This window comes from Melospiza georgiana, chromosome 5 (genome assembly GCF_028018845.1).
Source record: "Melospiza georgiana isolate bMelGeo1 chromosome 5, bMelGeo1.pri, whole genome shotgun sequence".
Taxonomy (NCBI): domain Eukaryota; kingdom Metazoa; phylum Chordata; class Aves; order Passeriformes; family Passerellidae; genus Melospiza; species Melospiza georgiana.
This window is the reverse complement of record NC_080434.1, coordinates 48,369,091-48,392,121: the sequence shown is the minus strand read 5'-3', so window position 1 is coordinate 48,392,121 and position 23,031 is coordinate 48,369,091. Positions and strand designations below refer to the sequence as shown.

Genomic DNA, 23,031 nt, shown 5'->3' with positions numbered 1-23,031 from the left:
TTGTGGGACAAAGCTAACCAAATATATACCAGAAAAAAACCAACCCTTTGGTACACTCCTGGTCTGACTCTTACAGCTCACTGATGTGCTCATTGCACTGGTCCAGACCACTAGGTTTCCTCCTTTCAGCAAAGCTAGGATCATCTCCCCACACTCTAAGCCTGCTTTGAGGATAACTAAAGGCAACGTGCACTGAAACCCAGCACAAAGAGTTTACAAAGACCATAAATATTGCCAGGTTTAGGATTCAGAGCACTCTCAGGAGCATTATCAAATTTAATAAAGCACCAGAAGGCAAGGCAGGTATGAACAAACTGCATCAGGTACTGTGGGGCCACTGCAAAGGTGTGAGCTTTCACAGCATGGCAAATGGGCAATGGCTCATTTCAGCCACCAAAGTGCTCATTTCACCACCACCGTGGTGCTCATGGCTAAGGAGAGTTTGTACTGGGCACTCACCAGGGAATAATGAGAGCACCACGAATCCATAACCTACATTACCTCTTGGTGACTTCTAGCATGCCTGTACTCTTCATGGAATATCCCTGTGACAGACTCCAAGTGTTATCATTATTTCAATTCCTAATTTGTTCATTTCAACAAATACAGTAGGGGTAAATGAATCCTCTTAGTGCTCTATGCATCTCCTAGTAACTTTCAAAATTACTTTATTAATAACAAGGATACTAGAGGCAATGGATTTGGAATTTCTTATTTCATTTTACATATTTAAATGACTCCAAATAAAATAATTTTAGTTATTAGAAAATCAGGAAATAAAATGAGGGGAAATCCGAAAGACTAAACTGCTGTGAAATTTAGATTTGTAAATTAATGAGATTACTTATTACAGAGTGCATGCATTTAATTAGCTTCAGAAACAAAGGAACACATTAATTCATAAGATACATCAGGACAGTGGGGGTGTATTTTTCAAGATTAAGCTCAATGAAATTTCTGAACAAGGTAGGCACCCAAAAAACTTGATAGTATTTGGTGTGCCAAATTAAACCAAGGCATAAAATACCCTAAAGGACTCACTGACGGCATAGCATCATAACACTGCAAATTCTGAATTGCAGAAATTCGTAAGTGGAATTTCTGCTGAATAGAGCCTTACAGTAAACGTGTTAAGCTGTTAGTGGTTAACAAATCTAAGTAAAATATAAAATGCATGCTCAGCAAATACCAGTTAAACTGACTGGCATTTATAGTTTTAATACATCCATTACCAGCAATGGACATTATGCCAGAAAAAGGCAACTCCTAGATTGTAAGGAGTTTTTTTTAAAGCTTTAAAAACAAAAGCACAAGCAGCCTCCATAAGCAAAATAAACCACAAAACAAAAATCAAGGCAAATACTGCAAAAGAACTGCAATAATGTTAGATGAAAAATATACAGAACCCAACAAGCAACAGAAAGGTGTGAAAGATGTTGTAAGAACAAAATGACCCAAAACAATCAAAGCAGCTAAACCGTTTTCCTTTTGACTTCATGCTGGTTTATGTATTTTACAAATAAGCTTTGTAACTGTCACTCATAGCTAACCAGAATCAGCGTTGTGAAGGAGGATCAAAGAATTTATTAACATTATCAAAATCAATACATTAGGCAAAATCATGAATTATGTTAATCATAATCAAGGAAAGAACACATACAATAACTACAATAAAGTGACTGATTTGTAAATATCTTGATGTCTTTATCAACCAATTGATGGTTACAACGATACCAACAGAAGGCACAAGTTAAAGGGACACTGTAATTGGTTTTTTAAAATTTGTATCACAGGCTGTAGATATAACATCTTTTCTGGTCTTACAGCTAATTTTCTATTCCCTCAATAAGTGAACAAAAGACAGGAAGTTTGCACTTCCTATACATTCTACTTAGAGCAGATAAGTCACTTATTTTGTCACATATAATTTACACAGAAAGAAATATGGTTTATATTTTCTCTGGCATTAATAGCCCTTGTTAGCAGACACTTCTGCAGATTTTACTCAATAAAAATTATAATCCCCAAGGGGACCACACTTATTTGCAACATAATATAGCATCACAAAAACTTATTACTAGGTTTAATACAGAGACTTGAAACATTTAATTTCTTTTTAGAAAAAGATTTCAGTGTCCTTTTAAACAGCCAAATATTACTCATTGTTTATTTGGCACAAGAATGCTGAAAACATATTGTCATAAATGCTAGTGATTTGCAACAGTTCCTTAATTAGAAAGGATTCTTACCTTCAGATGTGACAAACAGTTCTGCAGGAAAACGTGCCAGTTATTTAAAAAAAACTGTTTCTGACTGACACACAACAGGCAGGTGATCAATGGGTACAAAGCCTATGAGTAGGGGGAAAAAGAATTGATCAAATTGCTCTTTGCAGACCTCCCAAGTGTTTTACATTGAGAATGAGACACAGTTGGCTGCTGCCCCTCACTCTCACAGTTTTGGCACTGCGTGGCCCCTCTCCCTGCCCTGGGACACTCGTGCACAGTGCCCTGGTAACTCCTGAGTGCTGCAAGAGCTCAGGGGGTCACACTGGGGCAGGGGGACCAAGGTGAAGCTCATCCCCCAGCAAGGCCTGATGTCAAACAAGGACTGTGAGAAGTCTGATCCTTCCTACAATGTTCAGGCTTTCCCTGCAACCACAAGACTCAATTCATGTAGCTCTACATGCTGGGCAGGTGAACTGCCTCCAAGAATATTCAGGAAAAATATTAACTCAGTAAAAACTCAGACTTTAGTTGTCAGAAATGCTACTTCTACTCAACATCTACTTTTAGTGAGGAATGAACCACAATATATTTTATTTTAAATCTGTGCATATGCAAAGTATGATTTAGCTTTGCTTTAGTAAGGTAAGATTTAAGTACCACAACCTTTTAACACATAATGGTGATTAGTACCAAATCTGACTGCAGCTTTTCTTGTTATGAAGCACAACTAAAGGATGAGTAGGTAAACAATATTCCTGATACAACGTTTCTAACTTCATTTAAAAAATGATATTTTTAATACTAATATCAACCACTTTATGTTACTCTTACATAAAGAGTTTAACCAATACAATGATATATGCTTTATATGTGCAGAATACTAGAAAGAAAAGCTCATCCATAACATGAAAGTGAGAATATAACATTTTAAATTCACTTGCATTTACTTAATGTGCCAACTGAAATGCAAAAAGTAGCTCTACATTTTCAGCAAAGTGAAGTAAATCAACTTGAAACATGGCTGCCATAGTCATCAAAAATAACCAAATACTGCAAAAATAAGAGATAATTTAAAAAATGATAAAATTTAAACATGGCATATGATGAGAGGAGAGAACCAGGCTAAAGCAGGAGTATTAAGAGGCTGCTATTTAACTGAAAAAGTCTTGTCTGACATTGCATCTTTTAATTAATCCTAATTTAAATGTATTCAGACTCCCCGAATGCAAGTTTTTTACTATAAAGACATTAAGTTAAATAACTCTGCTAAAATCCACTAAAATAATCAAAAACAAGCACTGACTTCAAGACAATCTCACATGTGAGATAAGAGCACATATCTGCACAAAGAAACAAAGCAAAATTAGAACAAATGCGCACACACTGTGGAAATTTAATTATACTGAGATGTTAAGATTTAAATTAATATGGCTTGATAAGCTTTTCCTCATATAATGTACTAGCTTAAGAGCCTAAGATGAGCAAAATGGAGAAGTTGAAATATTTCTTTAAAATACCAGCGAGTGCTTCTTCCTTGAACTCAATTCAAAGGTAGTCTGATAAAGCATCTCCACAAAATTTTTCAAACATGGCACATTCACTTCATTTTTAACAGCCTATAAAAAAAGCACAAATTAATGGGCTCAAAAATTTACAAAGAAGGCAATTTAAATACACATTAAGATGTCTATGAATTCAAAACCACTCAAAAGTTAAATTTCACATTAGTAAGGTATTTCAGTGTATTTATCTTAAATAAAAACAGAAGCATAACTAATCATGCCATACACTACAATCATATGGTTAAAATTAACAATTAAAGCAAACATACAAAAAACTCCACCCCAACAGAACAGTCCACTAAAATAAATTGGTTTAGGAACATGGTCTCTATTCCGTACTCAAAGAAGAAAATGTATTTAATACCAACTAACAAATAAAAGCTACACTGAAGATCTTCATATGCATATTTACATTTATTAAAAAAAAATAGTATCCTTAACTTTCACAGCTCCCCTCTTAACTGCTCCTGTTTTCTTCTTTGTTTTAATACTGAAAACTGGAAAATTAAGAAATAATCCACAGGATTACCAGTCAACCAATCATGCAAGTTGTCTTTGCTCAGCTTTCAGAATTAGTGAAACACACATGGAGCCCTACAGCCTTCTGACCCACTCTGTTCTTGCACACAGAACAGCTTTCCTTCCACAACCCAGGCAGCTGCCACCTTCTTTACTGAAACCTCTGCAAGCCTTTTAGGCTTCCCTCTGGATCCTCAGGATGATCTATTTAAACACTATTCTCAACCTCCTGTTTTAAGCTGTTTCTGCTTTATTTATCACATTGAGGGGTGGGGTGTTGGAGACTAAAATGTCTTTTTTGGAAGAAGTCCTCAGTACATATAATTTCCTTACAACATAAGATAATTTCTGGTATCTTTATTATTTACAGTTATTAATATTGCATGTATCGCTGTAATGTGTACAGATCCACAAAGAAAGAAATTAGAAAGTAATTATGATTTAAATCACTTCCTATGTACCCAATTATTTATCCTTTGCTATCTTAGGCTATAGGTTGATTAGTACTCTGCTAGCTCCACGTGAGAAATCAGTCAGTTGCTGTCACCACAGCACTGTTGCTTTGGGATATAATCTTAGGCTTTCAGAGCAGCCCTAACTTCCCTGCTATAAAATATGCTGTGATTCATCATACCTGCAGGGTCCAAATCAGGTCAGGTTTCTTAAAATGCCTGAATGACTAAGCAAGGGAATGACAGCAAAGAAGTCTCAATGCTGAAACCCAACAGATTCCTCACTTGAGTGATTTTCTGTATCCAAGATACAGAAAAATCTACATTCAATTCCTTCAGCTGCATGAAAAATGTTCAAACTTGCATCTCACATCTTCCCAGAGAATGACTAACCTGCTCAACTGCACCTCAGCCTGGGAGTGAGCTCCTCATTCTATTTAAGAAGCTCCATTAGTATGAAATGATTAGAGACCCAGTGAGTCAGAAGGACAGATCAAGCCTCCCTCCCCAAGTGTCTGAAGCGCTGATTCAGGCTGGATCACAGCACCACAAGTGCTCTGCACAGCCCTGTTCCTGCCTCTGCCCTTGCCAGAGGATAGTCCCACCTCCCAAATGCTGCTTCTTCCTCCTTATTTCAAGGGCAGTTTTCCCCATGTTTATGATTCTGCAAACTAATATTTGCATTTACCTAAATGCTAAATAGTTTCACTTGGCACTCCCACTCCAGCTGCCAAGCTACTATAGAATTCAAAATGACAAAATGTGCTCACTCTTCAATAGGAAAGAAATTCTTCTATTCTTCTCTAGAGGAGTATAGGCATGCCTGGGTAAGATCAAAACTTATTCCCATAAGCAATTACTACTCGAAGCACCTCTTTCTAATTATGCCTTATGAAAAAGGATTGTTTCCTTTGTAATTTAAAAATAATTTAAAAAACCCAAGTCCCCAAGTATACCAAACCTAACAGCAGCAACAAAACCAACAAAAAAACCAACAAACAGCAGCCAAACAAAAACTTCAAATAAACCCACAACGCCCCCCCAAACCAACAAAAACAAACAAACATCAATAAAAACAAACAAACAAAACCCACAAAACCAAAAACAACCTCCTGCCTCAAAAAACCAAGACTGAGACCACGGAAAGGAAAGAAGCACTTTCCCAGGGCAAGGTAAACCATTCAAAAGAGGATGAAGAACTCAGAGAGTTACTTTCCTTTCTTTTCCTACCTAATCTTTCTTTTCCTATGATCTTGCTCAGATGGGATGGCCACCCAGCATGCTACTCTTTGTAGATCCTATTCTACAAAACAAGATCTACATGTCCCAGTTTTCCATTTACAGCAAGATATGTCCCTATAATCTATGTGACAACACACAGCCACAACTGGCCACTTTTTGGGACTGCATGCCAAACATGGGCCTGGCCTCTGCTAATACAACTAGCATTTTACACAACAATTCCAGAAAGTATCAATCTACTATGAAGAAATTAACTGAGCTTGTCAATGGTCAGCTTGAATTATACTCAGGCGCCATCATTTCTTCTTGACCTGCTGAACAAGCTTCACAAAACCAAGCAAAGCAGCCTGGGAAGAAACAGAGCCTGTCTTGACTAAAAGATTGCACAAGCAGCATTACAGGCACAGTACATCCAACACTGGGATGATAATGAGGTTTTTTTTCTTGTTCATAGCTGCTGTGTGAAATTTCTACACACAGAGGAGATGACGGACTGCTCTTCCACTTGAAGGATTAAATCTAGTGGACATTCACCTCTACAAATTATTTTTATTTAATTAGCCAAGACCTACATTCTTCCTTCCTGCATAAGAGTTCACACTCTTCTTATCAAACTGTAAAAATGTTACACACCTTACTACAGAAAGAACTCAAAAGATTTCAGCTAATAAAGAAAAGTCAGCCAGACCCTTGAGCAAACAAATACTAAACCAAGGAAATTTCAAATTTTTAAAGCACGTATAAAATTACACAATGCTCTGGTAATAAAGGTGTCTAGAAAACAGACAATTTTTTAAAGTTCTGAAAAATCTTTGGAAACGAGCCAACACACAGAATCAACCTATTTCCCTTTAAGACTGTGAAGGTAATCTATGCAACAGTCACAGAATGGTTTGTGTTGGAGGGGACCTTAAAGATAACCTAGCTCTAACTCCCCACTCTGCTGTGGGCAGAGACACCTTCCACTAGACCAGGTTGCTCAGAGCCCCATCCAACCGGGCATTGAGCACTTCCAGGAATGGGGCATCCACAACTTCTCTGAGCAACCTGTTCCAGTGCCTCACCATGGTCCCAGTAAAGAATTTCTTCCTAATATCTAATCTAAACCTATCCTACTTCTATCCTTGTTCTATCACTACATGCCCTTGTAAAAAGTCCCTCTTCAGCCTCCTTGTAAGCCCTCCTTAGGCAGTAGATGTCCTTCTGAATCTATAAAAATGTAATATTTTGAGGATTAATTGAAGAATTTTAATGAGAGCCCAGTGGAAAGTGGGGGGAACAGTGTGGCAGGGGGGATTAAAATACTTACAGCAGCCACAGGTATGAGAATTTCCACAAACAAACCAGCAAGTGCATGTTTTATATCCTTATCTTTTACTTCCAGGAAGTATTGAGCACACTCCTTAGTAAGAAAACATTAGAAAAATATTTAGAAAAAGGAATACAAACATAACTACGTCATAAAAACCACTAGCAGTCTAACATTAGTTGCCTGTTTTAATTTTAAACATGTAATGTGTTTGAGTTGCTTTTATATTCCTTAGCAGTATCAACTTCACAAAACATAAGAAAGTTTAAAACCTGTTTGCCCAGCAATACACCTCAATGAATTGAAAGAACATTTGTAATACCAGATAGCTATTTACTTTTTACTCAGAATATAAAGAGTACTCAGAATACAAAAGAATATAAATACACACATTTTCCCTCAGATCATTTTGAAGCTTAAAAAATTTTAATGCTTAATCTATTAAAATTATTGGGAATTATATTTTATTTTTAATACTAATTTTCATTTTCAGAGGACTTTGATGTAAAGAAAATTAAATATAACTAAATATTCCATACACAATAAATAATCCATAGTGAAGTGTTTTTAAAGAAAAGTTAAGTCTTGACATCTCATCTGTTAAAAAATTATATACAAAATAATTATTTTTCTTTAATACACTGCTTTTATAAAGACAAAATTATTTGATTGCTATCCATTTTCATTCAGTCTTAAATTCACATATTACAGGTTTGCCACACTACTATGGCAATTGTGAAAGGCTCCTCCTCATGAAAGGTACTCACAAATTAGAGAAACAATTCACACCTCTGAAAAATTAGGAACTGAACAGAAAAGGATGAAGGATGGCACACAAGTAGAGGGAGTGACTGATCACAGCAAGTGTCATCATAGCTTCATGACTTAAGCATTTAAAATTACACTTATTTCTGTTTTCTGTAGCATTTGTTTACCTGCATGAACTGAAATGATGCTTCAAAATCCTCCACAGGATACATCTTTACTCGAAAAAACTTCATTCCCATGATCAAACTGATGATGCTCTGTACTACGTGAGGACTCTGTTCCTTTTGCCGCAGCTCCTTTAATTCAGTGACAAACTTCTTCCTAACAGCTTGAAACCTGAACAAGGGATACAGACAGCAATTGTTTGCATTCTTACTTACTTTTGTATGAGGTCTATAATTTTGAACCAATTTCTTTAGTCTGTAACAGTATCAGCAGCTGCAGTATGAGAAATGCAAGGGAGATGAACCCTGGTACTTCAAACCCAGGCATTTACGAGTGCCTACAGTGATCAGTACATGAGAATATGCCAGTTAAGTAAACAAGAGTTGACTGGCACAGGGCCTCCTTTCCCTGCCCCTACAAGCTGACTGCAAAGCAATGATACTAAACATTATTTCTTAATTTGTTCAATTTTTTTGTGCTGGAACATCAGACAGACACAGCACACTACACCTGACAACATTTGACACTTACAGGATTATATACTGAGGACATTAATAGATTCTGCTATAGCAAATAATCTTTAAGTCTACATTGGTCTGTTCTTAAACACAAAGAGTCAGAGACTGAACTTACTTTGATTGAGCAAGAACCCCTGTCACTTCTGCATATAAGTCTGCAATAATATGAACATTCCCAGTGTTGGTTCCTGAATACCTAAAGAGAAAAAAAAAAAACAATAAAGGGAAAAAATCTTCATTAAATACAACTTTGCTCTTCTAAACCTCAAGCAAGTTTTCAATTACAAAAAAAAAAATTTGTCCCCTAGCAGGCAAATTATTACCATAAAAACAATTAAATTCAAACATGAAATGCATGGGTGACATTTAAAGCAATGTAGTTTCATTTCTTATTTCAAAAGAAACATATTCTGGATAGAAATTTTAAGAAATTTTACAGTTTTTATCTAAACTCAGGCTTTTCTTACTGCATCTAAGGATGCAAATCATTCTGTAGATTCAAACCAAAACAAACTCAGTGCTACATTGCACACAGCCATCTTCTTTCAAGATGTGTTTCCAATTTAAAGACATTGACTTTTGTTCATTCACACTGGTATTATCACCAACATGTTACATGTGAGGGAAAAGAGAGCAATCGCAACAAAGAAACACAGGCTGGTAATACAAATATTTTAAAGTACACAGTTGAAACTTACCCTTCCTTATGTTTAAAGTGCTTAAAAGCCAAGTTTAGAACTTCATGTACTAAAGGATCTGGCACTGGATGAACAGGTATCTGAAAGGCACATATCACTTACATGTATGTAGCACCTATACATACATGCATGTATGAAGCAAATAAACAGTGCTGTGAGATGCTCTGGAGAAATCTCTCCCACCAGTATCCAAGGACACCTTTGCTAGCATATATCAAGCTAATTCTGCAATATATAACTTTTACACAATCTGTACTGGCATTCTTAGCCAAATAAGGATAATTCTAAAGTACATTTTAACCTCATTATCCAACAATTTCAACCTGTATTTCAAGAACATTTAAGCCGGCAAAGGGTACCGAGCATAAATTAAATGTTATTTTTTACAGTTCTGCTTTTTGCAGTACATCAGCAGCTTTCCAAGACACAAGAACTGAGATAATGCATGCATGTAAAGAAAAGACAGGAGAGGCCAAAGGCTTTATGTAACTGAGAGTATAATTACAGCCTTGCATATGCTCACCATAGATATGTTCTAGTCTTTAAAATAAAAATTTAAAGGAGATTATCAAAACCAACATTACAAGCAAAATATTAAAATTAATTTGCCAAAGTAAAAGATCTTACCTGTTTTAGAACCTCTATTAAAACTAAACAAAAAATGAAATCTACAGCTAAGTCCCTCCTTTCAAGTAGATAATCTCTTTCACGTTGTTGGTCATCCCTAAAACAAGAAATCAAGAACACAGCTATCAGACACAAGACTGAACACAAATATTGCAGGGACAGTTACTTTCATGTAATCACTGTTGCAGATGTACATAAAATGGATAGGTGGACCTGCCAATAATCAAAACAAAAAAAGGGGGACAAACTAGCTTAGAATTACCAGTATCCAGCTTATTTCTGTATATCCACACTAAACCCATTAGGTCACTTCATGTATATCATCTACACAAGTTAATTCACTACCTTAAAGAAGTCTGTGTGTTTTCTACACAAATTTAGGTAAGGACAAATCCAAATACAACGTACTTGTCACAGAAGTACAAAGCACACATTTTCTTATGAGAAAGCACAGAAAAATCAAACAGACTTCTGCAAGGAAAATTCTTACCCCTTTGATTTCGTGCTTGACCGAGGTCTATACTCATAAGATTCATCCTCTGTTCCATTTTGGCGCCTGTACCAGTCAAACAAGGTGCGTAGTAAGGAGGGGAGACAGTGCTCTGCTACTGAGCTCATAGAGCTTATCAACTGAAAGAGGAAGAAAAATACTTTAGCCTCATAGAGCTAGGAAAATCCTGGAGTTGAATAATTCTTTCAAATTGTTTTTTAATGTTTAAAACCATATATCGCATAACTTCACAAAGTGGCAAGTTAATATTCATTTTCACCTAGGACAGTTACTGTAAATATAACATACTGAGTCTATTATTATAATAAATTTAAGTAAAGTGTTCCAAAACTCACAGGGATCACAAAATGACAAATTTATAGACATATAACATGTATAAAATCATGAGAAAACAGCAGTGGTATTAGGACATCCCTGAATGTTGCCATATGTATATTTGAAGTATAGAAACCTTCACATCACGAATTACAAGAGCCAGTCCTTCTAAACTGAAGAAGTTTAAAACTTTAAAAAATATTGTTCTTTGGCTATTATATAAACAAAAACAAGAGCCTTTTAGATATTCTACATTGCCTTTAATACATTTGACTGGTCTGGGTCTCAGGCTATACTTACTTGTAGTGTAACTCCTCCATCTTCTGCTTTCTTTCAGAAAATCTGTATGAGTAGTAAACTCATTTGTGCAACAGACATGGCAACAGGAACCATTACAGAAGGAAGACTTTAAGATGTTATTAAACTAAATTATCTAGGCTTCCTTCAACTAAAAACTTTTTGGAAAGGAGGAAAAATGACTGAAGACAGCAAAATGCCATTATAAACTTGGTTCCAGGAGGCAGCAGGGAGCAAGCCCATTCCCTAAACAAAGGTTGGAATGGGAGAGTTACCATGCTGCTCACTGATGTCATGTATTACCTGTCTCTTGGATCTTTCAAATAAGGTTTTAATAGAAGCCATGCTCAAGCTGTAACTTATCAATATTCACTATTCCAGATACCAGAATAATATTATGCCATTACGTGCTCTGATATAACATTAATGAAGTTATTTCCTTTTCCTCATTTGAAGCATCTTGGGTTTTTAGATTTGTCAAAAGGATAGGGACAAGTTAACCACAGGAAAACCTCAAAAGGACCTCTTTTAATCTTCTGAATACATTACTCAGATTGTTAATTAGTCAGTTATTCAAGTTACAAGAATTAAATAGTGCTGTGAACTGATGGGTTTCTTAGCGCAAGCAAAAGAAGCAAGCTGCATTTTAAACTTTACTAAACCTTTTCTTTAGGTTTTCCTGCAAGTTTACACAGTTTATCAATACTAATACTATTCATAAATGTTCATAAAAGTAGTTAGGCAATTTACATTGGCTTCCAGAGAAACAAGCATGTATTACACACATTCAAAAATGTCACTGCTAAAATGCTAAAACCAGAAACTACTGGCATAATAAAGTATTTTCCTCTAGAAAAATAAAAAGTTTTACATAATAATTATTTATTTCCTGTCAAGTTTTGCATTCTTTGTATTCTAATGAAAAGGCACTGGAATCACCAGGAAGATGACATCTTTGCTAATATTGCATAGCATCTAAGCAGAACATCAGCTATTTTTCATTTAAAATAATTACTATACTGCCTGGGTACTATATTCAAAATAATTTTATAATTAAAAAATACTTTCTTATATAGAAGATCTATTTCTCATACAAGAAAACTCTTTTATTTTAGCATTACATTATGCCTAGGTTGAAAGCAGCAATCCAGACAAAGGGCTCCTGTAATACCCAGAAGGACAGGGCTGCAATAGATGTGACATATACTTCAGTTCCTCAGAATGAAACAGCAAATCCTGCTCAAGTCTCAAAGGCTGTAACATATTTCTAATTGCTTCACATAACATATCCAACAGCACAGTGAGAGATAAAAACAGAGAAGCAAAATTATAGTAAGATGCTAAAGCACAAATTCCAGCTTTGGCCAAAATCCCTGTCCTTAAAACATTGCTCAAGTTGTGCCTAATCATGAACAACCCTGAACCTCACATACATCTGCTTTCAGTCACTGAGAAGGTCAACACAGGCTTCTGTGTGATCATAAAATTTTGGTGTCTTAGGACAAGAGTAGGAAATTGCCAAGTATGTTTCCTACAATAAACAAAAAATGAAAACCACTAGCTATTTCAGTTTCAAGCTGTACAAGCAAAAATATTTTAAGAAACGCAATATATGCTCTATAAAAAAACTCCTGTCTGGTAGCTTCCTGATGTGCTAGGAATGGTAAAGGGAAAGCTCTGGTGCTAAAATTTTTAACAGTTCACAAGTGTATCAACATACAAATTTCCTTTTCCAAAATTTCTCCTCTTTTAGCTGAATTTATATTATTGTTCCAATTATGATATCAAATGACAAAGAGAAGATTTCTGCTGTTTGGAAATTAAAAGCTATTGATTATTCAAACTTGTTTTAACAGCAGACCTCTTGGTCTGGTTATGTTTCTAACAAAAATGATTTATAATCCCCTTCAATGCTATTTTACTTTTTCATTAGAGGGACAGGCAACACTCCATGCCTTCCTCCTCCATCCCTTTTCTCATCACTTACTGAGATAAGAGAACAAGTCTTAATTAGATAGCACCTTAGTCCCAGGGCCCTCTTGTGTTCCAAGCATGCCCTCACTATTCACAAAGTACAACACTTACAAACTCAGACCCCATTATCAGTACAGGTAAAGCCACTTTTTAGACCCAGATTCCTGGCTCCATAAAGACCTCTGGGTGAACAAGGTTGGCCCAGCAGCAAGTCTAGCTTCTCTGCTGGATGCTGTGGCTCTGACCTCTGGCTCCTTCTCATTCCCACACTTTACCAATCACTTTTTTAAATCTGTAATCTTCTGCACTGATGGAGAATTGTTCTTAATAAGGGTTTTATACAGCAAGCAATGAACAGAGAGATGCAATCTTAATTCCTTTTGCCAAACAATGTGCAAAATTCCCTAACAAAGTTCATGATCCCAGCCACTCAGGTCTGCCTAAAGCAGTTATTCAGCGGCACTACAGTTCAGATCTCGACTTCAAAGTAGATTACAAATTACAAAGAATAAAATAAGAACTCACACACATATATATATACAAACAATCAAAACTTTTCTTTTAAAAACTGTATTTTCAGGAAAACCAGTTTCTTTCTATATTATCCACTTTTAAAAGTTACATGTTTTATTTTTCATTTCTCTTCACTCAGCCTGTTTTTAGAACCTCTCTTAGACAGAACACTAAGCTTCATCTTAGTAGATGCTATTCAGGGACAGTCAAGAACAGGAACAGGCAATTAATGGGGCTTCCTGTGAACACTGCCTCTCCACTGCAAGGAAGTGGTTATGGGACACAAACATGCCTACAATATTGAAGAATTGGAAATACAGACAATAAATATGAATAAATTGAGCAGAGAGTCTTTCCAGACACAGTTCACTGAGAGTAAGTGAAATGGAATTGCCTAGCAGTCTATCTATATTCTCTCAGCAAAGGACAAAGTAACACTTTATTAACACTTGAATCTACCCTACACCTTCTGCCATAGAATCAAAAAGCATTCAGTAAAAGCCATGTTACTGAAATAAAATTCACACTATTTGTTTATAAAAACAGAACCCTAGACAGTCAAACAATAAGGGATACAGAAATAAACAAAGACTTTTTGTCCCCTAGTGTGCTGCAGCATCTTTCTTCCACCAGTTTTCACTGCCACCTTCAAATAATTATCTATTCTAATAGGTTATTACTATCATATTCTACAATGGAAAATAAAGTCTAACATTCAGAGTCTAAATCTTCTGACACAGATTCAGATGTGAATGTTTTAAGTTATTACAACAGTGGAACCACTACTCTGCAACAGTAAAGCCCACCTTAATCCAATAAAAGTTGCCTTCAATTATACGTCGCCTACCTGATCAAACTGAAGATCTTCACCTCTCTGAAGAGATCTGGACAAGAGCTTTTCCTGTACAAAAAATAAGAAGAAACATACATTTCACAATGTCATTGACTATTATCAAAGATAGATTCCTTTTTTCCAGTTATATTACAGAACAAAGAAAAGACTTTTCATATAAATATTTGCAAGTATTTTTAGATACAAGTATTTCTGGAGATGTGATGTATACTCCCAAAAATTAATTCAGTAGCAAAATAATAATAACATTAAAGACTGACAAACAGAAGATGGTAGAGGCCAAATGAGGACCAGCTGGTGGTGGATGTCAAGTGTAACTTGGAGGGAAAGCCATTCCTATCTCAATTAGCAAGTTTTTTCATGTTCATATATAGCAATTATTCTAAGTTACAATAATGACTTTTACAATGTCTTCACAAAGGCAGAGACAAGTGTTCAACGCATTTCTAATCTGCTCTTCCCCTGAACTGTAGTACAACACAGCTAGAAGTCCTACTCCAGTAAAAGGAGAATGTGAATAATCACTTGCTTTAACTTGAAGTAACTATAAGGAACAAAAACAAAGCAATATTACTAGAATTTCACTTATTACAATATTTAGTGCTACCAGTAGCATATGACACACTCCTCTGTTAAAAGCAAAATTAAATTATACTCCTGACAAAATAATTTAGTGAGGATTAAAGCATTGTGGAAATAAAACTTTTATAAACTCTAACAGTACACAGTAATTCTTACTAGTCACTGTGTAGAGTACAAAATGACACACTTACAAGAAATACAAGTATACCTTGCTCAGGTACCCTGGAAAGTTAAAAAAAAAAAAAAAAAAGGTGGAAGAAAAGAATAAAGAAATAAAAAGAAAAAGAAGAAGAAAGAGAAGAAGAAAGGAAAAGAACACCGAGTCCTGTGAACTGGCTTTGAGGATCACTGATTTACAGCAACCCAAGTGCCACAGTAACAGCTTTAAGAGCACACTGCAAAGCAGTAACATATATAGAGATCTGCTGAGCATTTCCTCTTATTTAAAAAAAATTTAAACTATCCTTCACTTGATAATATAAATGAGTTCAAAATGTTATCTTTCACAAGGAAAGAAAAAAAGTACCTAAAGAGTTAATAGCTCACATTAGACTGCAGTAAGCAAACAAGGAAGTTTTATGGAGCAGGCTAAGTCAAGTAGTTAACTTGCCTGGTCTGGCATGTAAAGGGAGGTGTGAGCAATTCTGATAGCCAGTTCTGCTCTCAACAGGTTGTAACTCAGCACAAAGTAACTGCTCAGTAGTTTAGTATGAGACAACACCCATGCTGTCAGACTGTTGACAAAAACTGAGAAAGTCAACATTGCTTGGTGATTAACACTTGCAAGGCTGCAAGAGACTGCCTGTATGTTCAACAGATAAAAATTCATTTTGCATGTCCCAAATCCAAGGTTTGAACAAGCAACTTATTTTTTCTTGTCCTAAGTGTAATCTTGAAAATACAGCTCAGTTTCTGGCATTTTCTCCTTTAAATGCAGCTGTATTTGGTGTTAAAAAGAATGCAATATCTGGCAACTATTACAGCCTCTGAAAACTTGGATTCAACACTGCCCAGGCAAAAAGCACTTGCCTACTCTGAAAGTATAATTTGAAATTATAAAAATGTCAATGCACAAGTCATTTTCCCTTTCCATAATCCAAAGAAATCCACTTAATTATCTAGGAAAATACTACCATTTATGTTCACTTCCAGTATGCCCACATTAAAAAATATTTTAAGAAGGGGCTTTCTAGGTAAATGCATTGATTATTCTGAAAAAGCTCTAATTTTTGATCAACTGATGTAATAGTTAATGTTCTTTCACTGTCTATTTAAAAGCAAAAGCGGAAAGGTTTCACTTTGTGGATTCTTTCAAATTCCTGTAATTTTACATGTTAAATCTGTTCAAAACACTATGAGAATTAGTATTTTGAAGTATACACTAAAAGCTCCAGAGAGCACTTGCAAAGCCAAATTTTGTTCTAGCTAGCAAGCCTCCCTCCTTTTTTTTTACACAGAAATGCCTGCTATAGATGAATTCTTATCTGTATTATGCTTTCAGATAAACTGCACAGTAATTGCAAGCTTATCTATAAAGCAGAAATACAAGAAATGTTCCACTCTATACAAACATTGTATCATTGCTAAGTTAAATGAGAAAAACTATTTTCTTATAAGATGGAAAAGTGTAAGAAGATGGGAAGAGTCTTCCTGTAAGAAGATGGCAAAAGTCAGGTTCCTTAAGGCCTTAGGATACAACGTCTCAACAAACCATGTTTCCACCATAACACTACAAAACTATTATACAGGTGAAGAAACCCTGGGTTCACTACACCCATTGCATGTGTCTAAACCCAAAAATTGCTAAAGAAAAGAATGACAAATCAAAGAGAAGTGAAACATTCTGTAAGTCTTTACACAAAATTGAAATCCATGTCAATAGAGAAAAAGCTAGTTCTGAAAGTTTAGCTTCCCTCCCATGACTCATACTAATTTAGATACTTCTGTATATCAAATGTTTAAGATTTTAAGGTCAGAAAGAATGAAGACCTTACAAGTTCATAACCAACTCTATTATGTTTCCTCAGCACTAAGAATCTTAACTCTTAAAAGGTAAATACACTGTAGAGTTAATGTAACACTCACCAAACAAACCTGACATAACCAAATAATACTCTTGAACCCAACCACAGGTTTATCAAGGCCTTTGAATTATTTGACTTTTAAAATTAGTTTCTTTTAATATCTCCTTCTACCTCTGCTTTGTCATGGCTCCAGTCATCTCACATGATTTAAAAAAATCTATTCAACAGCATAAAGTAAATGTCTGGAAACTCTAACTGAATAATTTAAGATTTATTTTCCTGGCTTCCTGAAGTTCAGAGAGAGATGAAAATAATAGGTCTCCATTTATCTTTTACAAGTGAAATGAAAAAAAACCAAAACACTATTGCATTAAGCAGAGAGCAGTTTGCATCCATTGTGTAAAGGAGAAATGTCAACATATGGCAGGCAGCAGGGATCAGGATGTGCATGTGCTGTGCAAACAACTGCACCCATGGAAAAAGGCACCACCCATTGGTCCCTCTCCAGCATTCCCTGGCACCATCCTCTGGTGGCCAGCACACCTCAGCAGGGTGGCTCAGAGAGCCTCTGGCAGAGCTCCAAGCTGCAGGGAAGAACCCAGACAAGGGATGCTGCCCCACCTCCTGCAGGCCCGGGGCGGGGCAGTGCATCCCTGCCCCAGGGGCAAGCACAGCACTCTGCTGAATTTTACTTCAGACAAACTTTTGAAAGCATCTAGGCAAGACTTGCAAAAGTGCACAGTGCTAGTCTGAGCCATGTGTAGTATTTCTACAGCAGAATAAAATCCTTGTGGTGGTAACAGGCATAAATACTCTTGCTAGCTGTGACTTCAGTGCGAGACACCTACAATTTAGTAGGTGGCCCCATGTTAAACTCTCTGCTTAAATTCTAACCATCCATACTTACATGCAGCTTGACAAAATGCAAAATAATTGAGTTTATCACTAATCTTTTTAACTGGTATAGTTTATGTCACATTTGGGGAATGCTGGTGTCCTTCCTCAGCGTCATCCTTCTAAGCTGAAGAGTATTTTTTAAGCTCCAAGACTACTCTTGGACTCTTCTTTTCCTTTAAAACTATATACTGCTCCAAAAGATTTAGCACAGCTGGTTAAAAAAAAAAAAAGTGGTTTTATTTCATTTATTCACTAAAAGGATGATCTTCCTTCCTGTCATTACACTTGCTGCTTTCATTTAATAATTTATTTTAAGCATTTGCTGATAAGCTCTGTCTGCAACTTTGAAAAAGCTGAGGTATTACAATTTGCAAGCGGAGAACTCTTAATTAAATTAGTAAGAAGAAATAAGGTAAAAGTCACAGCCAGAGAAACCATTCAGTTAATTTTTGAAATCACAAGTCAGTTACCTTTAAATGTAATCCGTACATTTAGCAAAAATGGTACTACCTCTCACCCACAGATGATCTGCAGTGAGTGACCTTTTTTTTTAATTTATATTTTAATTCATTTTTGCTCCCCTACTGTCATGTTCAAGTTTTAAAAACTAGCTGTCTATTATGTCTAGCTCCTAATTTTTATTAGTCTGGCTTTAAATTCTCTCCAACAGCTTCACCCAACAGCCTAGCTTCATTAAAGATTTATGTAACTCTATATATATTCTTCATAATTTGTTTGCAGCCAAGTCATTCCACAAAATCAAATCACACTAAAATAATAAAGGGCTTTCCACTCTTCCATTAAAGCCTTTTATCCAATCACAATCAGTGCTTTTCTGGTGCTCTTCCAGCCTTTTTATCTTTCTTTTTAAATTTCATACACTAGAACTGAATGTTCAGTACTTACAAAAATTCTGCATACAGGAATAAAGCTGCTTCAATACCTCAGTATTTCCTTTCAGTTGGACACTTAAGAATTCCCTCCTATCTCTTTATGTTATCCAGGCTCAAGTTGTTTCACTTCCACAGCCTTTGGCACCTCTCTTAATTTGCTTGTTTTCTATACAGTCCTTCTCACCCATCAATATAAAATAAGGAAAGCTGGTTATACATGTAAATTACATTTGTTTCCATTAAAATTCATTTTGTTTAAAGGAATTCAGCTTAGCAAATGAACCCAGACAAAACTGTTTAAAACCCTTATAGATGACCACTTAAAGTAATATTTGTAATTTCTTACTTTATTCTAAAGAATTTTATACACACTTGTATACACACAAAATACTGACTGCAGGTTCTTATCAGTAAAAAATCTTGACAAGGTAGACTTCATGCAATCACCATAAAACCTCACCAGGCAACAGAGCTGGGAATCACTCTTCTGTGAAAGGTGAATTATTTAATTAGTTTCATGGGGTTTCTAATTTTTAATCTAGTGAGATGTTTCAATTCTGTATGATTAACAGATTTAAAAACATTTGTTTAATTAACAGTCAACAGCATGGCAAGGAGACACAACCTGGGACTGATGACAGAGGACTTATTTTATCTGGTCTAAGGACAATTTTGCAGCAAAAGTGAACTCCAGGGCTACTATATTTACCTTGCTCTCATTATTCTGGTTATATTTGACTCCAAACTAGCTGTGTCTGCAGGACACACTCTTCAGCTCATCTCAGCTCCAGGCAGTCTGTGCCTCTGGCCAAGAACTACCCTCCCTGTCTGTTCAGCTGATGGATGGAAGTGGGGCTGGAGGAGCAGCACTTGGCACATGGATGGACAGTGGAGCTACCAGCCTTTCCTCCCACAGCACCACTGCCACTACAGCTCTCCTCTCATTTTCAGCCAGGTGGAGGCTTGTGTGCCCCTTTTGCTACAAAGTTTTTGTGCTTTCTTACAAACCCCTCCTGAACACATTACTTTTTTGGATGTAAAAAACAAATAAGCAAGTTATATTTAAGTTGTAAACCTGCTTGGTGAACACTGACATATATATAAAGAACAGGTATAAAGAAAAGTTTCATTTTCCTGAGTCTTTTATACACTAATGGTTGTAGCTGAAGATGATTCCATAATCCACAAAACAGTTTCAGCCCTGCTTTTGTGCTCTTTTGGACTGCTTCCTAAGAAAACTTTTTCCTGAAGTTTCAAAACTGGGGCTCAAATGCTCACATAGGCACTTTCTGCACATGAGCACTTTGGCAAGCAGCAGCTGCCAACAGAAGCCTTCTGTGACCTGGCCTTCTGCTAGCCACAGCATCTCACCTGCCCAGTGAATTTCCAGGCTTAAAAAAATAAAAGTTGGTTTTGTTTCTTGTTGTTTTGGGGTCTTTTGTTTGTTTTTTTCCCCAGAAATTTCCAAATTAAAAGAAAACCATTTATTTCAAGACCATGAAGTCTAGATCAACAATGGAATTTTACCTTTTTGCTCAATCTGCAATATATGCAGACTACTATATTATTCCAGGTGTTATTATCATTACTTCAGAAAACAAACCAAATGTATCTTCCTTTGAAAGTATATTGCCCAAGTATTATTTAAAACACTGACAGGAAACACACTCCACAGTATTAATGAAAGAACATTTTTTGTTCTTCCTATTTCCTTTTGCAACTTCACAGATCTTAGGGATACAGTAAAGACGTCTTGTTTCCAGTAACTACTAGGTAACAGTTTTGACACAAGTCAATAAAACAAATCAGGGAGCAACCCTGTTTGCAGAAGCTTATTTATTCCTGAAGTAATCTCTCTGAAAAGTCAACAATACCTGTGAGTGCTTTTTTCACTAACCACACATATGATAAATCCTATTCCAGAAAAAAACAAGACCGTTTTGAGAGGTACTATGAAAAAAAAAAAAAGGACTCACCAAAGGTTCAGCCATTACAAGTTCAATTTTCTTTTCAGCTTGAACAGCAAATTCAGCAAAGAGGCTTTTGATGACATACTCGCCCGGTTTCACATCTGGGTCAATAGTAATGTTAGACATGATGATGCCTCTCTTTTCCCAGGTGGAAACAACACTTGGAGAAACTCTACGTTTATTTACTCTGCTGGGTGGTGCGGAGGCTAAAGGTAAAAAACAAGAAAAACACAGAGCTATAAAGCAGAGCTTCTAAACATGGTGCCACAGTATTTTCCCATTCATCACTCACATATTTTCACACAGTAAATTCTCTAAAACAGAAGGAAACAATTGTAACATAGAACAAGAATTTGTTTTAGTGAGGTCAGAGTTTCTACGCTTAAGTTGCTCAAGGGTTTACAATGCAGGTCACTTGTGATGTCAATAAGATGCTCTACATGATTAACACATAGTAGCTTCAGTTCAAGTATGACTAAAACTCAGAAGGTTGAATGGAAAGGGTTATCCCCTATATTATGAGAAGCATTGCTTGATTCCATTTTATGGATCACCCATTAATTTCATGTTTCTATTTGGTGTCCAAATACCTTCAAGAGAAATTCTTCTTTGGCACTTTTTGTCAATAAGTTGATTTTCCTAACAGGAAAGCAAACCCTTTTTAGACATGTCATGCTAACTGATCTTCTAGTCCCATGTTAAAAACTGTTCCTTGTAAGAAAAACTTATTAATCAATAAAAAAAAAATTGTATGTATCAGTCTCATTTTCTAAGAATTATTTTGCTTTTATACTGACATTGTCATATACAAACTTTATATATAGTTATCCACCTTTAATTTTTTTCTCCTCAGGCATTCCAAAACATCCACTTATTGTAAAAGCTGCTAGCAATGTGAACTGCAGGACTAAAAATCATGTTTCAGAGCTCACACACAGAGTTTAATACACAAAACAATCAGGGTAGATAATTACAATTCTTATCTTGCACACAAAATATCAAAATAACTGCTGACACCTCTTAATGATGAACCAGACATACATAGGAAGGTCTGACATTTCCCTAGTGTATTCCATGACTGCAGATGTTATTTTTCAATTGCTATTAGGAATTGATATTAACAATTCCTATCTATTTATATTAAGATTTTATTTTCCTAAGACAGAGTTGCAGGGAGCCTAGTTCCCATCTGTTTCATTCTGCCACATTTCGTGATGTGTTTAGGTAAGCGTTTTTAAGGCTTTTTGCACATAAAGTGTGAGGTGACACATTTGGTTTATTTTGCTGAACCTGAAAACTTTTTAACATTATCTCAGTTTTTACATGTACAAACCTCGTAAGCTAAATGTTATCCACAACTTTTTCTCAAATGTTTTTTTCAACTCATTTATGAAAAAACATGAGACCAAACATGGAGACCAAACATTGGTACATCACATCTTTTCAAGAGAAGTCTTGGCCATTTATTATATCTTCCATCAATTCAGAAAGTTACATTTTACATAATATAAAACAGACTCCTGCAACTTCCATTGAAATTTATCATTTATCAAATGCATTAGTGAAGTGATAAATTCTACAGGAGTGAAAACTGAATGTCCCCAACTACCTCAGCTTCTAATCCAGAAGGAACAGTACCTTGCATAAAATTGTGAGTACTACACATTACTTGTTTTTAATCCCTATGCTATTGTACAACTTGCTGCTTGGCTGGAGTAATGCATCTTTTTTCCTGTTGCATAAAACAGGAAATAAACATAAATTGCAGAATCCTTTCTTTGAGGCTGCAAAGACTTGCACAAGGTCACAAAACTGAGTGCCTGGGAACCAGGGGCAACACCAGAACAGCAGGCACACACGGCATCTGTCATAAAAAATTTCCAAACATCCTCTAACACTTCAATCCAGCACTTTGATCTCAGTAACAGAGGCCCTAAAAGACAGAGAAGAGCACGGCCCACACAGCCAGGGACAATGGGACATCACAGACACTGCCATGATCTAGATGCCTATGGTAGAAGCTCACTACATATAAGTACATAAAAACATTAAGAAACAAAACAAAGTGCAGGCTGCAAAAGGAAGATTACAACCCAAAACTGTTTCTCATCCCA

The 23,031-nt window shown here is 35.9% G+C and overlaps 1 protein-coding gene across 9 annotated transcripts in view; it reads right to left on the bottom strand.

Annotated features, from left to right (window-relative positions):
- FRYL (FRY like transcription coactivator) overlaps nucleotides 1-23,031 on the bottom strand; it is a 163,509-nt gene that overhangs the window by 75,339 nt on the left and 65,139 nt on the right. For all 9 annotated transcript variants that reach the window (XM_058025353.1, XM_058025356.1, XM_058025352.1 and 6 more), the window contains 10 exons: nucleotides 20,924-21,123; nucleotides 14,546-14,599; nucleotides 10,579-10,718; nucleotides 10,089-10,185; nucleotides 9,462-9,541; nucleotides 8,879-8,959; nucleotides 8,248-8,416; nucleotides 7,313-7,405; nucleotides 3,746-3,844; nucleotides 2,250-2,351 (listed from right to left, as the gene is read on the bottom strand). In XM_058025353.1, the coding sequence (XP_057881336.1) occupies nucleotides 2,250-2,351; nucleotides 3,746-3,844; nucleotides 7,313-7,405; nucleotides 8,248-8,416; nucleotides 8,879-8,959; nucleotides 9,462-9,541; nucleotides 10,089-10,185; nucleotides 10,579-10,718; nucleotides 14,546-14,599; nucleotides 20,924-21,043 (1,035 nt within the window). In that variant the 5' untranslated portion in view covers nucleotides 21,044-21,123. The remainder of the gene's footprint in view (nucleotides 1-2,249; nucleotides 2,352-3,745; nucleotides 3,845-7,312; nucleotides 7,406-8,247; nucleotides 8,417-8,878; nucleotides 8,960-9,461; nucleotides 9,542-10,088; nucleotides 10,186-10,578; nucleotides 10,719-14,545; nucleotides 14,600-20,923; nucleotides 21,124-23,031) is intronic.